This window comes from Macrobrachium nipponense, chromosome 5 (genome assembly GCF_015104395.2).
Source record: "Macrobrachium nipponense isolate FS-2020 chromosome 5, ASM1510439v2, whole genome shotgun sequence".
NCBI lineage: Eukaryota > Metazoa > Arthropoda > Malacostraca > Decapoda > Palaemonidae > Macrobrachium > Macrobrachium nipponense.
Genome location: NC_061107.1, coordinates 80,624,875 through 80,640,507, shown reverse-complemented (window position 1 = coordinate 80,640,507; position 15,633 = coordinate 80,624,875). Strand labels below are relative to the sequence as shown.

Below are 15,633 nucleotides of genomic sequence, written 5' to 3'. Positions count from 1 at the left end.
TCAGCAACCTTTCCTCACACCTCAGTTGTAATAAGGTGACATATACGACTACAGGATTTGATGAAACAAATTTTTTTTTAACTTTTTTTTTTTTTTTTTTGCCAAATCCATTAATTAATGTCTGGTAGGGAGGTGATTGGGGAGATGATTATGAATCTGGGAACATTAAAGACCACTAATGTGGACATATACTATTGTGTGTTTGTGTGAGAAAACTACTTTTTTTAATTAAAAATTCAATACTTCATATTTCTTGTTAATTGTAATCAGTCTGACTAAGCTGGATAAAGTTATATAAGGTTATAGTTTTATGCCTCTTGAATGGTTGAATTAGTTTTTTTATGGAAATTAATCAGTTGATGTTATCATTACTGTACTAGGAAGTTGTTTCTGGATTTGTGTGGAATTGTACACTCTTTAAATCTTTTTAGCACTCTCTTGGCGTATGATTGAACGCATATTCAGTGGAGCAGTGACTAGAGGCAGATTGCAAAAGCTAGATCGTATGGGTTATCAAGAATTTGTGTGGTTCTTAATATCTGAGGAGGACAAGCGGCATCCAACTGCAATTGAATACTGGTTCAGGTAAGATGAAATTATTTATTACACAAGAAAACAATAGGAGTGTAGTAGGGTAAATATGTAATTTTGTTTCCTTTTAAGCTGAATCTTTAAAAAGAACTATACAGTTTGGTTCTTGATCATCACAAAATTATTAAAAATATGTGAATCATGAATGTTTAATATATAAAACGGAAAAGATGAATCTGAAAGTATCATAATTACATAGAATTAATTAGGAAAAACTAATATTATTATTTCCTATTAAGGTGCATGGATCTTGATGGAGATGGCTACCTTTCTATGTATGAACTTGAATATTTCTATGAAGAGCAGTTGCAGAGAATGGAGGCTTTAGGAATTGAAACGCTTCCCTTCCATGATTGTCTCTGTCAAGTAAGTACAATACATAAATTTTACTTTGCATTGTAAGTGAAACTAGCGATGAGAGAAGTTTGATTCTAGTTATATTACCCTGTATTGGCAATGATAATCAAGTGTCTACTAGTCAGAATATGATAAAAGGCTAAAAAGAAATTCCTAAAATTCTTCATACAGTAGATCGTTAGGTCCCTAATGTTAGATGTGTAGGTACTATTTTGTGGACTCCTAAAAGTAGGAGCTTTAAAACCATTGAGCAAACAAATAGCTATTTCTTATTTCAGATGTTGGATATGGTTCGACCAGAGGAGGGTGACAAGATTTCTCTCAGAGATTTAAAGAAATGTAGAATGACTCCAATCTTCTTTGACACCTTCTTCAATCTAGAAAAATACCTGGATCATGAGCAGAGAGATCCCTTCGCTTCACACAGAGCAGATGATGATGGACCTGAGGTATGTTATTAATGCAGAATGAAGTCATTAACTGGTGCTGTTATTTTCAGAAATATTTTAAGTTTTCAATATTACCATAATTCTGCTAAATTTTCTGTAGTGTTTTGTTTAATGAAGCAATGCTGTAAGGGCATTAGTAGAAAGTAAAATTTTTTAGTAAATTTACTTTCCTGATTCAAGAGGTAGATTATTATTAATAGGGCTTAGTTTTTCCAGATCTCTGAGTTTTAAGTAGACTTTTCTCGGCCTGGTTCCCAAGAGGTAGAAAATAGTACCAAATTTTGTTGTAAGAAACTGTAAATTATTCTAAATTGTAATACGTTATTCTATATTGTAATTATAGATTATATAATTGGTTGTTGTACTTCATTCTACAGTAAGTTCATTTGACGTACTTATTTCCTCCTTATGTACTGTACTTCAATTGTCCTTTTCAAGTTTGGTTAATGTCACCTTGTTTCCACAGGTATCCGACTGGGATCGTTATGCAGCTGAAGAATATGAGCTTTTAGTAGCTGAAGAGGGAGGTGCTGATCACCAGGATGACGTGTAAGTTACATTTTTTGTTTGAAACTTTTTTTTCTAGGATGGGATACTATTTTTATTCGATGTCATTAGCCTTTACTGTAAGTATCCAGGTACTTTTTACAGTTAATTCTTAATCACACATCACTCACATAGGACACTTATTTCATTGCTGCATTTACTGTACTATGCATTATATTTGTAATTAATTCCAATTGTTTGATGACAGTTCACGTGTCTGTCTTGTATACTAGCTCTTCAACATGTTGAAGACAACTAGCTGTAAACATATGTACTTGAAATTATTAGCTATTCTAATTTTTACATGTTGATACAGTACTTCCCATTCAACATACAATATTTATTTGGGACTTGGTGAAATAATGTAAGTACTATACAGTACTTCATGTACTTTTTAGTGGAAATTTGTTAAATTTTCTATTTTCATGGTCTGACATGCAGTTTCTTGCCTAATTTGTATTGAATGCACTAAAAAATGAGAGGACGACATGATGGAATGGTTTATATTATAATTTTATACAATAATTCTAAAATAGACAGTATTCTTAACTTTTTAGGCATATGCATTCTATAGTTATACGTATATTAATTGCACACACATTAGTAATATAGCAAACTAATACAGTGATGCTTTAGCTTACATTCATGTTTAGGGTTGGAGTTTTCTGTCTCATACTTGAAAAAAAGTTTGGTATACTGCCTTTTTGTAAATCAAACCCAACAAAAAAGTACATAAACAAAAAATCCATTTTCAGAGAGCTAAAATTATATAAATCTGGCTACTACATAGTTTTAAGGAAGTCTACGCACACATAAAAGTCACTTAACTTCAATTTTATTTTAAAAGTCTGAATTTGAAGATACAATAAAAATCAGATATCACAATTTCTTTATTTACTTATGGGCTAAAAGCAATATGTACATGTATATTCAGTGCCCAGAAGTTACTACCTAAGGGAACTAGTGTACATAAGTTGATTATTTCTTCTTGATAGTGACTGTTGCAACAAATTAAATATGAAACAGTAAAATGAAGGCATTCTTGAGTACAGCAACAAAACTTATACTAATAGTTTTAACTCATGTAAAAAGGTTACAAAAGTATTCAAGATGTGACAGCTACCCCTTACAATTCTATTCACTTATGTGAGGATGTAGTATGTCGGTAACAGTGAAAGTTAGTACGTATGACTTTAACTAACAATGAATGGCATGCCTTGGACATAGTCCCATGACAATTTCACAATGATGAATTTCACTATAATTGCATTTTCTACTTCTTCACCCCATAGGAAGATTGTGCTAGAGGTCATCCTAACAGCACACACTAGCAATGCTAAAGGGCTTATACAGCATCCCTTTCATCCCAAAATACACTTTAAGTGTTGTTTAAACTGTACGTACTGTACTTCGTATCGATCCTTTCTTTTGAGTGCTGTTAGACTTCTTCACTTTAATTTTTTTATTTTTTTTTTTTACTTTCTAAGGTGAATCTTTTATTGATATTAAATTGGAATAGTCCAAGTGTGAGTTAGGCAATGCAAAAAAAAAAAAAAAAAAAAAAAAAAAAAAGACAACTAGTAGGGTGAGGTAGTTCAGTAAGCCTCCTCACCTGTAAACCTTGGGTATGGTACTTGATACACATAATATTATAGAATTTCATAAAACCTGGTTGCATAGACAGCCTTCATTTTATCCACTACTTTACACACCATACTATAACAACAAATATTTTAACTGAAAAAAAATCCAATAATTGTGACCCTACCAAAATCTATAAACAAATCTTTGTGAAATTTTAAGATAAAAAGAAATATAATAGTACAACTTACAAGAAAATGAGAAGTAAATTTAAGAAATATAATAATACCGGTTACAAGAAAATAAATTAAAGACCAGTTACAAGAAAATAGGAGGTAAATTATCTTGTTCCATAAGTCATCATACCCTGCCTGTCAATATTAATTCATCAACTGTGTTATCCCTAATACACTGAAATATACTTATAAAAATCCTTTTCGTCAGTTATCATTTTTCAACATCACATAATATGGAGACCTTTATACTTAGATTTTATATGCTTAAAAAAGTTGCATCGGACAATAATCAACAGTGGTCTTCAAATTTTGGCTATTAAATGACACCTCGAAAATATTATTTTTTTTAATGCAGTCTGAATAATCATTATAGCAAAAATCATTACTGAAGTCTGTTCCCTAGAATAATTGTGCCCTGTTGCTGAATAACCACTGGTTCCATGCAACATAAAAACACAATACAAAACAAAAACTTGGAATAACTGCAGTTTTCTACATTTATCAATTTTATGACTTGAGTGTGTACAGCTCCTTAATACATATCCCCCCTTTCTCTCCATATATACTGTCTAAACTTTCAGTTCCTTACTGGTCTGAAATAGTGATAAGGGGAAAAGGCAAGTTTATTTTTATGGAGTAAAGGAAAGGAATTCTCAAAAAAAGAAACTGCTGATTAGTGTCTGTGTATTAGAATGTTACGTTACAGCTCTATTTCAGACGCATCTGCAGGTCCCAATTAACATTTCATTTTTAGGGAATTACAGTAGTACTTTGTTTTTTTAACAGGCCCAAATAAGTTGGTACCTATATTTAAATATATGGACATACTCCTTGTTCGTAATTAAATCCAGAACTTGCATGCAGACAGTTTTTTTCTTGTGGAAATTAAATGTAGGGCCAGGTTTTATATAATTTGGTCCCATAAGTCAATCTGCACCACGTATCGTGACAGCTTAATAGTTAAAAAAGGGAAACAGTTTAAAGTCTCGTGCCTTACTTGAGTGCAATAAATTATTTGAGTGAATGTCACACTATTTTTTAGGACTTTTTTAATAGTTTTCATTAAATATTAATCACTTAAGATCTTGGCAAATTTTGTAGATTTTTAGGCAGTAGTAATCTTTAAAAGTATTTTTCACAAAGGTTTACTATCATTAAAAGATATTGTGCCTTAAGGAATGCAGTAAGTAAAATGTAGGATTCAAATAAATATTAAGGTGTCATTGGGTGTAGCATCTAAATTGCTGGAAAAGTACTGTAACATGAATTAATAGAAATGGATGATTACTGTAAATGATTTTGTCAGTTGGGTAAAGATTTTCTTGATTGGTGAAATGCAAATTTTAGTCTTCCATGTACTTCTACACTTGGATTTGGAGTCATATTCAATACTTCCACTACTTTGTTAGTAGAGTCCACTTAACTCTTGGAGTAAATTGTTTACCCATGGAAAATGAATACATAACTGCATTATATCTTTACTGTAATGGTATCATAAAAGATACTAAAGAACAGTTCATTATACAATAGTTATGTTTTAATTCTCAAAGTTTCTTGCCACTAGAGTATTGGAACTAATTCACCAAGCAACAATGTAAGAAATTATCAGTGTTTGGAACTGTTTGGTTCAAGGCACAGTACTTTAGAGTAACTTGTGTGATGCACTAAAACAAAAGGAATTGGGTGAATGCCCTTAGTAAATATTGTACAGTTGTCTTTCTGATTAAAAAGTAAATTAAACTAAAGCAGTTTTGAGCACTGGTAATAACATGATCCTTTGTCACCCATTTTTACCAGGCTTTGAAAAGCTCTAATTAAAGAGTTCCTCTCACATTCCAGCCTAAACATTTAGGATATACAACAAAGATGGAGGCAAGTCATATTTTCAGTCTCTGCATGCTATTGAATGCTGTATTGTACAGTATTTCTTGAGCCAGGTAAAGCAGTCAACAAGATGTTTCTCTACACAAGAAGATTAAAACATATTTGTTGACAGTCTTGTACATAGAGTCTAGTGTCTCTACAGCTACATTTATATTCCATAGTATTTAGTGTATGCAGTTGGTGCTTTTGTAATCTGAAGGAAAATATGTACGAGTATAGTTACATCCTACACAACTTCACCAACACTGTTGCTTGGCAACCATTTATGTAGTACTGTACATAGTGGTTGTTTCACTAACCATGTTTTATGTAGTACTATATGTAAGGTATAACATGGGAGAAATCAAGTGTAAGTTGCTGTATGTTACACACACACACACACAAAAGGAATATTGGCTTTAGTTAAATAGTTTCACTTGCAAAAATAAAAAAAATTAGAAATCCCATCGAAATAATTGATTTGGAACATCAGGTAAGTGAAAGATTTTTCTAAGGTCACATGTTCAATAAATTTGACAAGTGTACATTGCCCATAATTTCTTATTTTACAGTTCATGTTGTGTTTCTTGGAAAACCTCAATACAGAGTAGAATATGTAATGTGAAGTACATTATTACTGTGTATAATAAAGTCCAACAGTCCATTCCTAAACAGATACCCAATACCCAAATTACCATTAAGATTTGCTGGGTAATATATAATGTTTAGGTATTATTTATAATCAATGTATTTATTCTGGAAAATAAGGATTTGCGTAAAAAAAAAAGGATTTCATATGCACGGAGCAGTTTCCAGAGTGCATTTCTATATAGTAGTATTTTTTAATATCCAGAGAATGGAATATGTATTCACAAGAAGTGTAAATCGTGGTGAAAACTTATTTTTCATCTCATTTTTGGACTGAAATTTTACTGCATGTATATCAAGATGAATATTAGTTTAAGGTTGAGAGGTTGGTTTAGCCTTCATGTACCATCTTTAACCCTTCCTCCTCCCTCCTCCTGGTCCCTGAATTGCCTTGAGTGAGTCTGCCCTCCCAAAACTTAGATTATGAAAGTAGGTTGACTTCTTCTCACTTAGGTTCTTCTTGGGTGGAGGTGGAGTTTTAGATGGTGGTGGAGGAGTTAATGTTGGAGAAACTTAAGTGCACTATGCACCTTACAGGATTGTGGAGGAGAGTCTTTGAGGCTGATGTGCACTAAGCAGGTGGGAAGCTTGTGCATCTGTGGGATGCGTCCATGATCCCCTCCCCATTCGCACTTGCATGATAGTTTCGTGTGCTTTGTGTGCACTTACTCCACGATTTGATAAATATTCCTATGTACAATTTTGATTGAGTTAAAGTATGATTTCTAGATGAGGTGATATGCTGCTGGTGTTTGCCTATGTCAGAAACAAAATTTGTATTATTAGACTTTATATTAAAGTTTTCAGATTTCTGGGCTTGATGACTCATCTTTTGGTTCCTCTCCCATGTCAGGAGCCTCTTTTGCAGCATTTTTTCCTCATTCTAGAATGTAACCTAATTCAGTAATAAAATATATTTGGCAAATTTGTGTGCAGCCAAAGCAATTTGTTAGAAGGCCGTTTTATTAGATGATTTGTGTTTATAAGTTTTGCACCTACTTATTTAATAATACCTACCGTACTGCACTGAACCACCCACATGATTATGTAAAGCTTTTTCTAATCCATGGAACCATAAAAATTGTTAGGCATTCAGTTTTTGTACTATTTTTATTAACTTTGCTTTCAAGAACACTGGAATTGTGTAATTGTTACTTTAATGAGCCTAAGTAAAGAAAACTTGCATGGTTTGGAATTTTTTTAAGAGAATGAATACAATACAGTATTTAAATTTGTATTTTATAATAAAAGTGTTTTATCATTTTTATAGGTAGTTTAAAAAGACAATTACTGTCTTGTTTTTTATAGATGATATAAAGTAGCTATATTAATAGAAGAGTGATTTTCTAATTTTAATAGATAGCAAAATAAAAATATTTTTAGTCAAGTTTTAATGATCTATAGATGCAAATTGCTTTACATATTTTTTTTTCCTATTTTTACCTCGTGCCATTTAATGTCGACAAAGGTGGTAAGGCAAGACATGAACTGGTAGTTATAATAAGCAACATGCAAGGCAGTGACAAGTAAGGCTTATAGTATAGCTTGACATGTCACTTGAAGATACTTCTCATAACATCTTGCTGTAAACAGGAAATTTATTTTCATTAATCATTAGTCACATGGAATAAGAATACTGCATACATTTAACTTCAAAACCACAAGCAATGGTTGTTTTATGCCTGCCTGTATACAAAATAATTATAGGCTATTGTTATCAAGAAACCAATAGTGAAATTATTCTCAACTATATAGTTTTTTCTATATAGTAACTGAACTTTACTTGCTCTCAATATACCATTCATGCAGCCACTTGCTTGGTGTTCCTGGCCAATCTCACCATTCTTTCCTTGTTTTTGGGATGAGAAAGCAGAAGACTAGAATAACCAGTTATGCTCTGTTCGAATGTTTCGTGCCTTCACTTTTCCTCCAGCACGTCCCTCTTGTGTTAAATACCTCTTTTTGTTGTGTTCCACACACTATAATATCAATCCATTGTTCACTCATGCTAAAGCTAAAAAATCATTTTATAGTACTTTCTGCACTGTTACCAAATGGCAAATGAACAAAGTTAATGTTGACAGATTAATAAACAAGTGGTTCTGTGCTTACATCAAGTAACAAATGAAGTTCCATCTTAGAGTATCCTGCTTAGTGCCTGAATATTACTGTCCTGGAGAGTATCCTACTTGGTGCATGAATATTACTGTACATGGGTCTGCCACAGTTTACTGATATGTATATGCATATCTCTTTATTTAAAGTGAAAGCTCCAGGATTGGACATAAGTCCTGCATTGCATTAGGTTAGTGGGCTTTTTTTTTCTTTTTTTTTTTTGACAATGACAATGATCTTCACTAGACAACAAGTTGTGGCCTTTAAGTCACCCAGCTTTTACATATCCACTGTGCAATTAACCATACAACAGCACCACCTTCTGGCAAGTAAACATCATAAGATAATAGTTCCCATAGCATCCATCAAATGTTTTTTCTTAGCACAACTGGTGGTAAAAAAAAAAATTATTATATGGTTGCCCACCAGTTGATATGATAAGTGTGATGGGTTGTCAGCTGCCTTCCAGTGGGCAACTGGCCACTAACCAGTTTCCCATTACAGTCAATAATGTTACACACTACAGTCAATAATGACAGGTGAAAACATGTCAGCAACCACTGCTGTCTTATTTCAATCACTCGGCCATCAGTAGCAAGCTGGTTTGACACAGGTGGCTGACCAGTACCAACTATAGTAGCAAGCCAGTTAGCCACTGAAGGGAGATCACTTACCAACTACCAGCAATCACCAAGAGGATTCAGTGCAGCATCAAATTCCTCCTTTTGCAAATCGGTTGTTAGGAGAGCACAACTTTTGGAAAAAAAACAAACAAACAAACAAACTTCCAATGGTTTTGCAACCTGTGGTCAATGGGTGATTGAGCGCTCATTGTAAGGCAAGCGTGACTCTGCTTAAGGACTCAATATTGGGCTACTGTTTGATGGAAACCATAAGTTAAGGCAGACTAGAAACTGAAGGAAAATTTTTATAAAACCAATAACTTTAGTGTTTTGCTATTGGGAAATCCCCAATAATGGAGAGGTACATACAGTAAAATGGTGTTTGAAGTCAATAGTTTTTAACTTCTAACAATAAACCATTAAAGAACACATGTAAAAATACAAACAGATGTCCAGAGATTTAATTATTCATACAACATCCAAAATCTTAAGATGGCTTTTTCTATTTATAAATACAAATATTCAAGCTCAACATTAGCAATAATGAAAAAAAATGTTGATTACTGTCAATGCAGAATATTACCATGTGCAAGAGCTGATGGCCCAAAATAGTGAATGTTACATCAGGAGAGAAGTGAACTTGCTAAATTTTAATTACTATATACTACTTAGCTTATTGCATCTAGCAGTTCAACTCCAGGTCTACTACTTTTATCATGGAATAATGGCACTTGAAACTAATAGGTTTGTAATTCTTATGAACATTTACTGATAAAAGCATGCATTCTTTTCCATTTTTCTATATTTAGTATATCTTACCATTTTTGTCTTACCATGGCAATGCTTTGGTGGATTTATAAACATTCTTCTTACCTTTACTAAACATATTGCTTTCCAGATTCTATGGAGATGAAGATGAACTCTCAATGGGTTGTGATGATGCCTTAGACTCCAACACAGGAGAAGGTGGTGGCAAGACTGGAGTTGTAGGAAACGGAGGGGCCTTAAACAAACATTCTCCACTCTCTGCAACTGTTACTAATTTAGCTGCTGACCCAATGGATGTTGATGATGATTATCCAGATTATGCTGACTCAGATGATTATCAGTACTGATGTCTCCATTGTTTTATACTGTTTACCTCTCTCTGTTTCTATCCACATCTGTTAATTCATAATGATAGATTCTCATTAATACAGTTTTGATTCTCGAATCTTGAATATTTATATTTCATGCATGGTCTTAAACTTTTAAATGGTCTATTTAAAAGAAATGTTACTGTGTTGAATGAAAACATTATTGTTCAGTTGATGATAGGACTTTGGACAATAAAATAAACTTTCAAGTTTGTGTAACAAAGAAAATTAGTCTAATATAAACTTCAGAGGAATGGAAGTGTATTCATTTACATGTGTGCTTAGAAGTGACATACCAATGGAATCATTAGCAGTTATAGACCTTGGGCTGTAGCAATCGCAAAGCTCATACAATGTGTTTAACAATAGCATAATCATTAAATGAGTTTTTGTTCCTCTCAAAGGTAGAGTTCCATTGTTAAGAACACTAGATCAGTTCAAAACTATGAATGCTGAACTTTTTATATTTGGCTGTATATTATACTGGTATGTGATCTGTTTTACTGCTGTAATAAATATATCAAATGATTATAAGACTGTACTGTTAAATTTTTAATATTTAAACACTGTTGAAGTCTACTTTTATACCCTTAGATTGGATTTTGCTTATGATTAACTAAACTAAACCAGGTGTAGTGTAAGGTCTGTGAATTCCCAAAACAAAGTCCTTTATCATCGGCAGAAAGCATGAACTTCCCTCATCCGTATGTGCCAAGAATGCATGCAAACGCCACCTGTTATGGCAATGCTATACATTAGTGTATAGGAAAGAGAGAGTGAGAGAGTTGAAGAAAAAACACACTTTCTTTGTAAGTAATGCTATGTGCAGTCATACTCTTGAACCAAAGACTTTACATACTTTTCAGTGATTAAGAAATGCAAGTACAGAAATTTAGTGTGGAGTTGAAAACCCTGTTCATATGCTTTAGTAAATCACACAAATACACATTTATTTATCTGTCAGTACCACAATTTTGAAAATAGTGTGTATAAGATTTAAACTATTTTTACTCTTAGATAAATCCCTAACTGTGATGCGCCATGTATGGTGTGGTGCTTGTAACTTTACGGATGTACTCGTTATAGAACGTTCAGTAAAGCTTCAGTGTTTTTTTTTTCTATTGTGAGAGCATCACTAAGAAAGTTGAATGTGAAAGTATGTGAGTGTATATATACATTTTGTGAAAAAACAAATCCTTTTGTGCTTTAAGTGAAAATGCCTTATGGGGTTAATTCCCATGTATTTGTGATGAGAAACTCAATACATGTACTGCAATTTACCTTTTCAATTTTTGTCTTCCTAATTTCAATCAAGTCCCTCCATGAAGTGCCTCAGTGTCCCCGATTGTATGGAATCTGGGAAACTCAAGATAAACTTAGCTTTATGAATAGAAACTATCCCGCCTGTGACTTGCTTTCCAGTGATGAACTATATTGTCAATGAACTGCAGCCAAATACAATGGAAAACAGAACAGAATCACCCACATAAGGAAACAATGAAATTTTCTGAATTCAAAGACCAGTCTTGTGTTCCTGTTTATCCTATTCAACTTGTTCTGCAGCCTCTTTTGAAAGTTACAGACTCATTCACCAGGTTAATTCTGCAAGTAACCTACACTTCATGATGAAGTGAAAGTTCCTTATTACCATATATATTGTACAGTTTGTGCCCATTTCTTCCCAAAGCAGTTGCGTTAATATTTCATCTGTGAAAGATGATCAGTTAGCTTAGGAATTCTAGAAATTGTTGCAGAAAGCCTGGTGGCTGAGTGAGTGCATTTCCTCTTTTACCTCTTAAGTATACAGCTCTGGTAGTTGGAATTTACCTTTAGAATGAAGTGCTGTATCCCATTGCTACAAGTGCCATTCCTTCTGCCCGGTGCAGATGGGAAAATCCACTTCCTCCCTCACGTTATCATCTCCTACCTGTAAATGGAAATCCCCTTACAGAAATTTTTATCAAGACTGGTATCATCAAGATGGAAATTAAAACCTGGATTTTTTTTTTCACGTAGTCACCTCTCACTAAAAAGTATTTATACAGCAACGAGTATAGTAATGACTTTCGTAGGAAAACAGATTACTATAGACATTTTTATTCTGTAGTTTTTATTCATATGTAACTGTACTTTCTGCCTTTGTCCGTTTTTATAACCACAATGTACTGGCCACAGGTCTAAAGATCCTATTATTTCAGATTACACATTAAGGATAGGTGATGAACAATAATTGTTCACCATTACAAGAATCATAAAATGTCGAATGAGCTTGCAAGTTGACCTGGAGTGGAAATTACACCAGCAAACCTTTTTAAGGCAACTGCACCAAGTTTAGTTGAATCTGCTCATACCACTGCACCCACATGCATCCCCATATGCACTGTAAATATATATGTATTCAGAGCTGTGTAATAGACAACTGCCGGTGTCATTTTGAAAGGCTATATATTTCAGTTATGATTGTATGCAATACCAATCAGAGGAATATAGTGCTCAGTTCCATTAATGTTTGTGCTCCAAGCTAGTCAAGATATTATATGCACTTAGTTCTCATACTGTTTTTATTTTTTAGAAACTCCAGGGTCACATGACTAGCATATTTGTACTGAATAATGCCATTTTATTGAACCCAGTGTAACTCTGGCGAGATATGTTCTTGTAAATGGTGTTGGTATCACCCCTCTTCATAAGTTTATTGTAATATGTTGTATAAAGGAGTTAACATTTTGGATAATATAATGACTTTTACTATCCTTTCTGAGGTTCACAGTTGCAACATTAATGATTTTTAATATTTTGGCTAGAATTATTGGATGCATTTACTTTGCTACAATATTCACTCATTATGTGAAACTGCATCTAAAATACTGAAGCATCCATAAAGAGAACCCTAGTTTAATAATCAATGCTTCTACATTTAGATTGACACTCTCAGCTTTTATAAATCAATTGCAGTAATTCAAAGTCAGTAACACTGCAACTGATCTATGTACAGCATATGTAATGAGAAGGTTTCATAAATAAATCCTTTACTTTGGCAAGAATTGCACAAGCTGATAATGTATCATGACAGTCAAACACGGTTGAAAAGACTTCACGCAAGACAATCCATAAAACCCAAAAAGTAGAATCTGTGCATTAGTACCAAAGTACAAACCACTATAATCCCTTAAAAAAAAAAAAAAAAAAATTGCTCTGGATAAAAGGGTGAACTACAGTGTCTATATCAAGTGTCACCTATAATACAAATACTGTATAATGATGTAAGGAATGAAGAAAGTGTTGTTTAAATATGAACCATTTTAGCCAAAGAGACGAGATTACTGTGTGGCTTTTTTATATCTTCATCTTCACATCTAAACCCTAAAAAGTTTGGCTTGCCAGGTGTTTCATGTAGTTTTAGTAATTAAATATGAAATGGACAGAAAATAAATGAAACTCCAGAGTTGGATATCGAAGGCTCCCACTGCAGACTTGGCCAATGCCAGAAATGATATTTTGGCGAGATTTATTCACTAGGACTTATTTACGAAAAGCCAAACCATGGATGGGAATTCCTAGCAATTGGCTTGAGTGACTTGTCTGACTGGTAAGCTACACTTAAACCTAGTGAAATTATGGGATCCAAAACCAATCTCAGGTAAAAACACACACATTTCAAGAAATGCTTGTTCTGGTCTTATTTTAAAACTATATTATCTTTTTTTTTTTTAGAATGTTTAAAAAAAAATAACAATTAGCCAGAATGTTTGAAAAAGGTTCTATGTGATTGCATAAAAGAATACAGCAAAAGTTTTATACACAACATATTTAGAAGATAATTTGAAATTTTCCTAAATTTATATGGATACACCTTTGGAGACTCCTATAGTAATGGTTGTTTAATCTTGGTAATATAGTAGTAACCAATGGGATGAAGTATTGGAAGGGGGAACCTCCCACTCCCATAAATGTCAATCCACTTTTTCTTCGGCATATAGGAACAAATGCAGAGATTGTTATAGATGGAATTATGATAAAAGACATTTGGTTTGTGAACCTAGGAAAAATTTTCAGAATTTGAGAATTAGTCACATGAAGATATAACAACAAAACCAAGATTATACCCAAGTTAAGTATGACCTGCATTACTATACTAACACAAATAAAGGTAGGCCAATATGTTCACGATATTCCTGATTTCAAAAGAAAGCTTTACCAAGAATATATGCCATCAGGCAGTGGGATACAGCGAGAAATTTTTCCACAGATATGGAAATTATGACATGGTTTAGACTTGTAATTTGCACAAAAACTGGGAGATAATACATGGGTTTTTCACCAAGCCTCGTGTGAGCACCAGAAGAGGTTAGATTCATACCTAGTACTTGGCAAAAATTATGAAAAGGTTGGCTGCAGACAAGTGGAGAATGATGAAAGACAAAATAGCACAGGAAAGACATACAGTAAGCAACAGAATTTCACACAGGCACTTTGCATCATGAGACATTCAATGCAATCGTGTAGAAATAGCCATCAATATATAATGAACTTTAGTTCACTTCAAAAACTATTTTTAATCTTGTTCAAAAATGAAGAACAAAAAGTAAATAAACATTTTAGAAGAACTCCCACAACTAATGTACTAAATCCACAGATTTCTACCCTAAACAAATAACATTTAACTTACAAGATTTACATAGGATTGCATCAAATATAGATTAAGTCTAAGCCTGACAATAATGTGCCTAAAATGTACAGCAGTCAGGTAAGGTGACAAAGTAAAACAAATGCCAGATGGAATAATAGGGGAAGAACAGTTTGTGTTTTGACAAGAAAGGAAAAAAGTTGTGTGGTTTACATAGACCTACAACAGGAATTTGACTGAATAAAACAAGGCAACGTGAGGAGTGTTGCTAATGTGTGGTGTAAAAGATAACAAAAGCAATTAAAAGTTTTTATGATAAATGTAAAACATTTGTCAGAATATGCAAAGGAGGGAGCGATTGGTTTTTGTTGTGAAAGTGGGTATGAAACTCGTATGTCTTGTATCCATGGTTGTTCCACATCTTCATGGGTGGAGTAATGCTTCAAGTCTAAGTAGGCACAGTATATGTAGATAGTACAGGTGCAGGTTTGGGAGATGAGAAAATGAGTTATAAATGGAATGTGGAATTATTAAAGCTTGCAGATGATTAAAGCTTGCAGATGATACAGCAAAACTGCAGAAACTTACTGCTAAAAAGGATTGAAACTGTTTACAAAAGCAGAAAAGTGGAGCAGTGTTATGAAATAGCTGGTCAGAGAGGTGCATGTAAAATGAAGAAACTCTTATATGAAATTAGCTGAGGAGGTGGAGTGCAAATGAGAGAGAGAGAGAGAGAGAGAGAGAGAGAAATGATGTGTTGAGGTAATTGTCTGCGTACTAACGATGATATAAAAGTGTATGTGAAAGGACTGACTCAAGTTTGAAAGATGGCACAGTTTTGTGAAAAGAATTGCTTTGAAC

At 33.3% G+C, this 15,633-nt stretch overlaps 1 protein-coding gene and 1 long non-coding RNA gene across 14 annotated transcripts in view; one reads left to right on the top strand and one right to left on the bottom strand.

Moving 5' to 3' along the window:
• Positions 1-12,884, top strand: part of LOC135215456 (mucin-2-like) — a 372,218-nt gene extending 359,334 nt beyond the window's left edge. For 3 of the 9 annotated variants that reach the window (XM_064250173.1, XM_064250172.1, XM_064250170.1), the window contains 5 exons: positions 432-585; positions 831-957; positions 1,227-1,397; positions 1,864-1,946; positions 9,908-12,884. In XM_064250173.1, the coding sequence (XP_064106243.1) occupies positions 432-585; positions 831-957; positions 1,227-1,397; positions 1,864-1,946; positions 9,908-10,124 (752 nt within the window). In that variant the 3' untranslated portion in view covers positions 10,125-12,884. The other 6 variants (XR_010314687.1, XR_010314688.1, XM_064250174.1 and 3 more) reach the window with 6 other exon arrangements.
• Positions 11,973-15,633, bottom strand: part of LOC135215458 (uncharacterized) — a 378,796-nt gene continuing 375,135 nt past the window's right edge. For all 5 annotated transcript variants that reach the window (XR_010314693.1, XR_010314690.1, XR_010314691.1 and 2 more), the window contains exon 3: positions 11,973-12,072. This is a non-coding gene — a long non-coding RNA (uncharacterized LOC135215458). The remainder of the gene's footprint in view (positions 12,073-15,633) is intronic.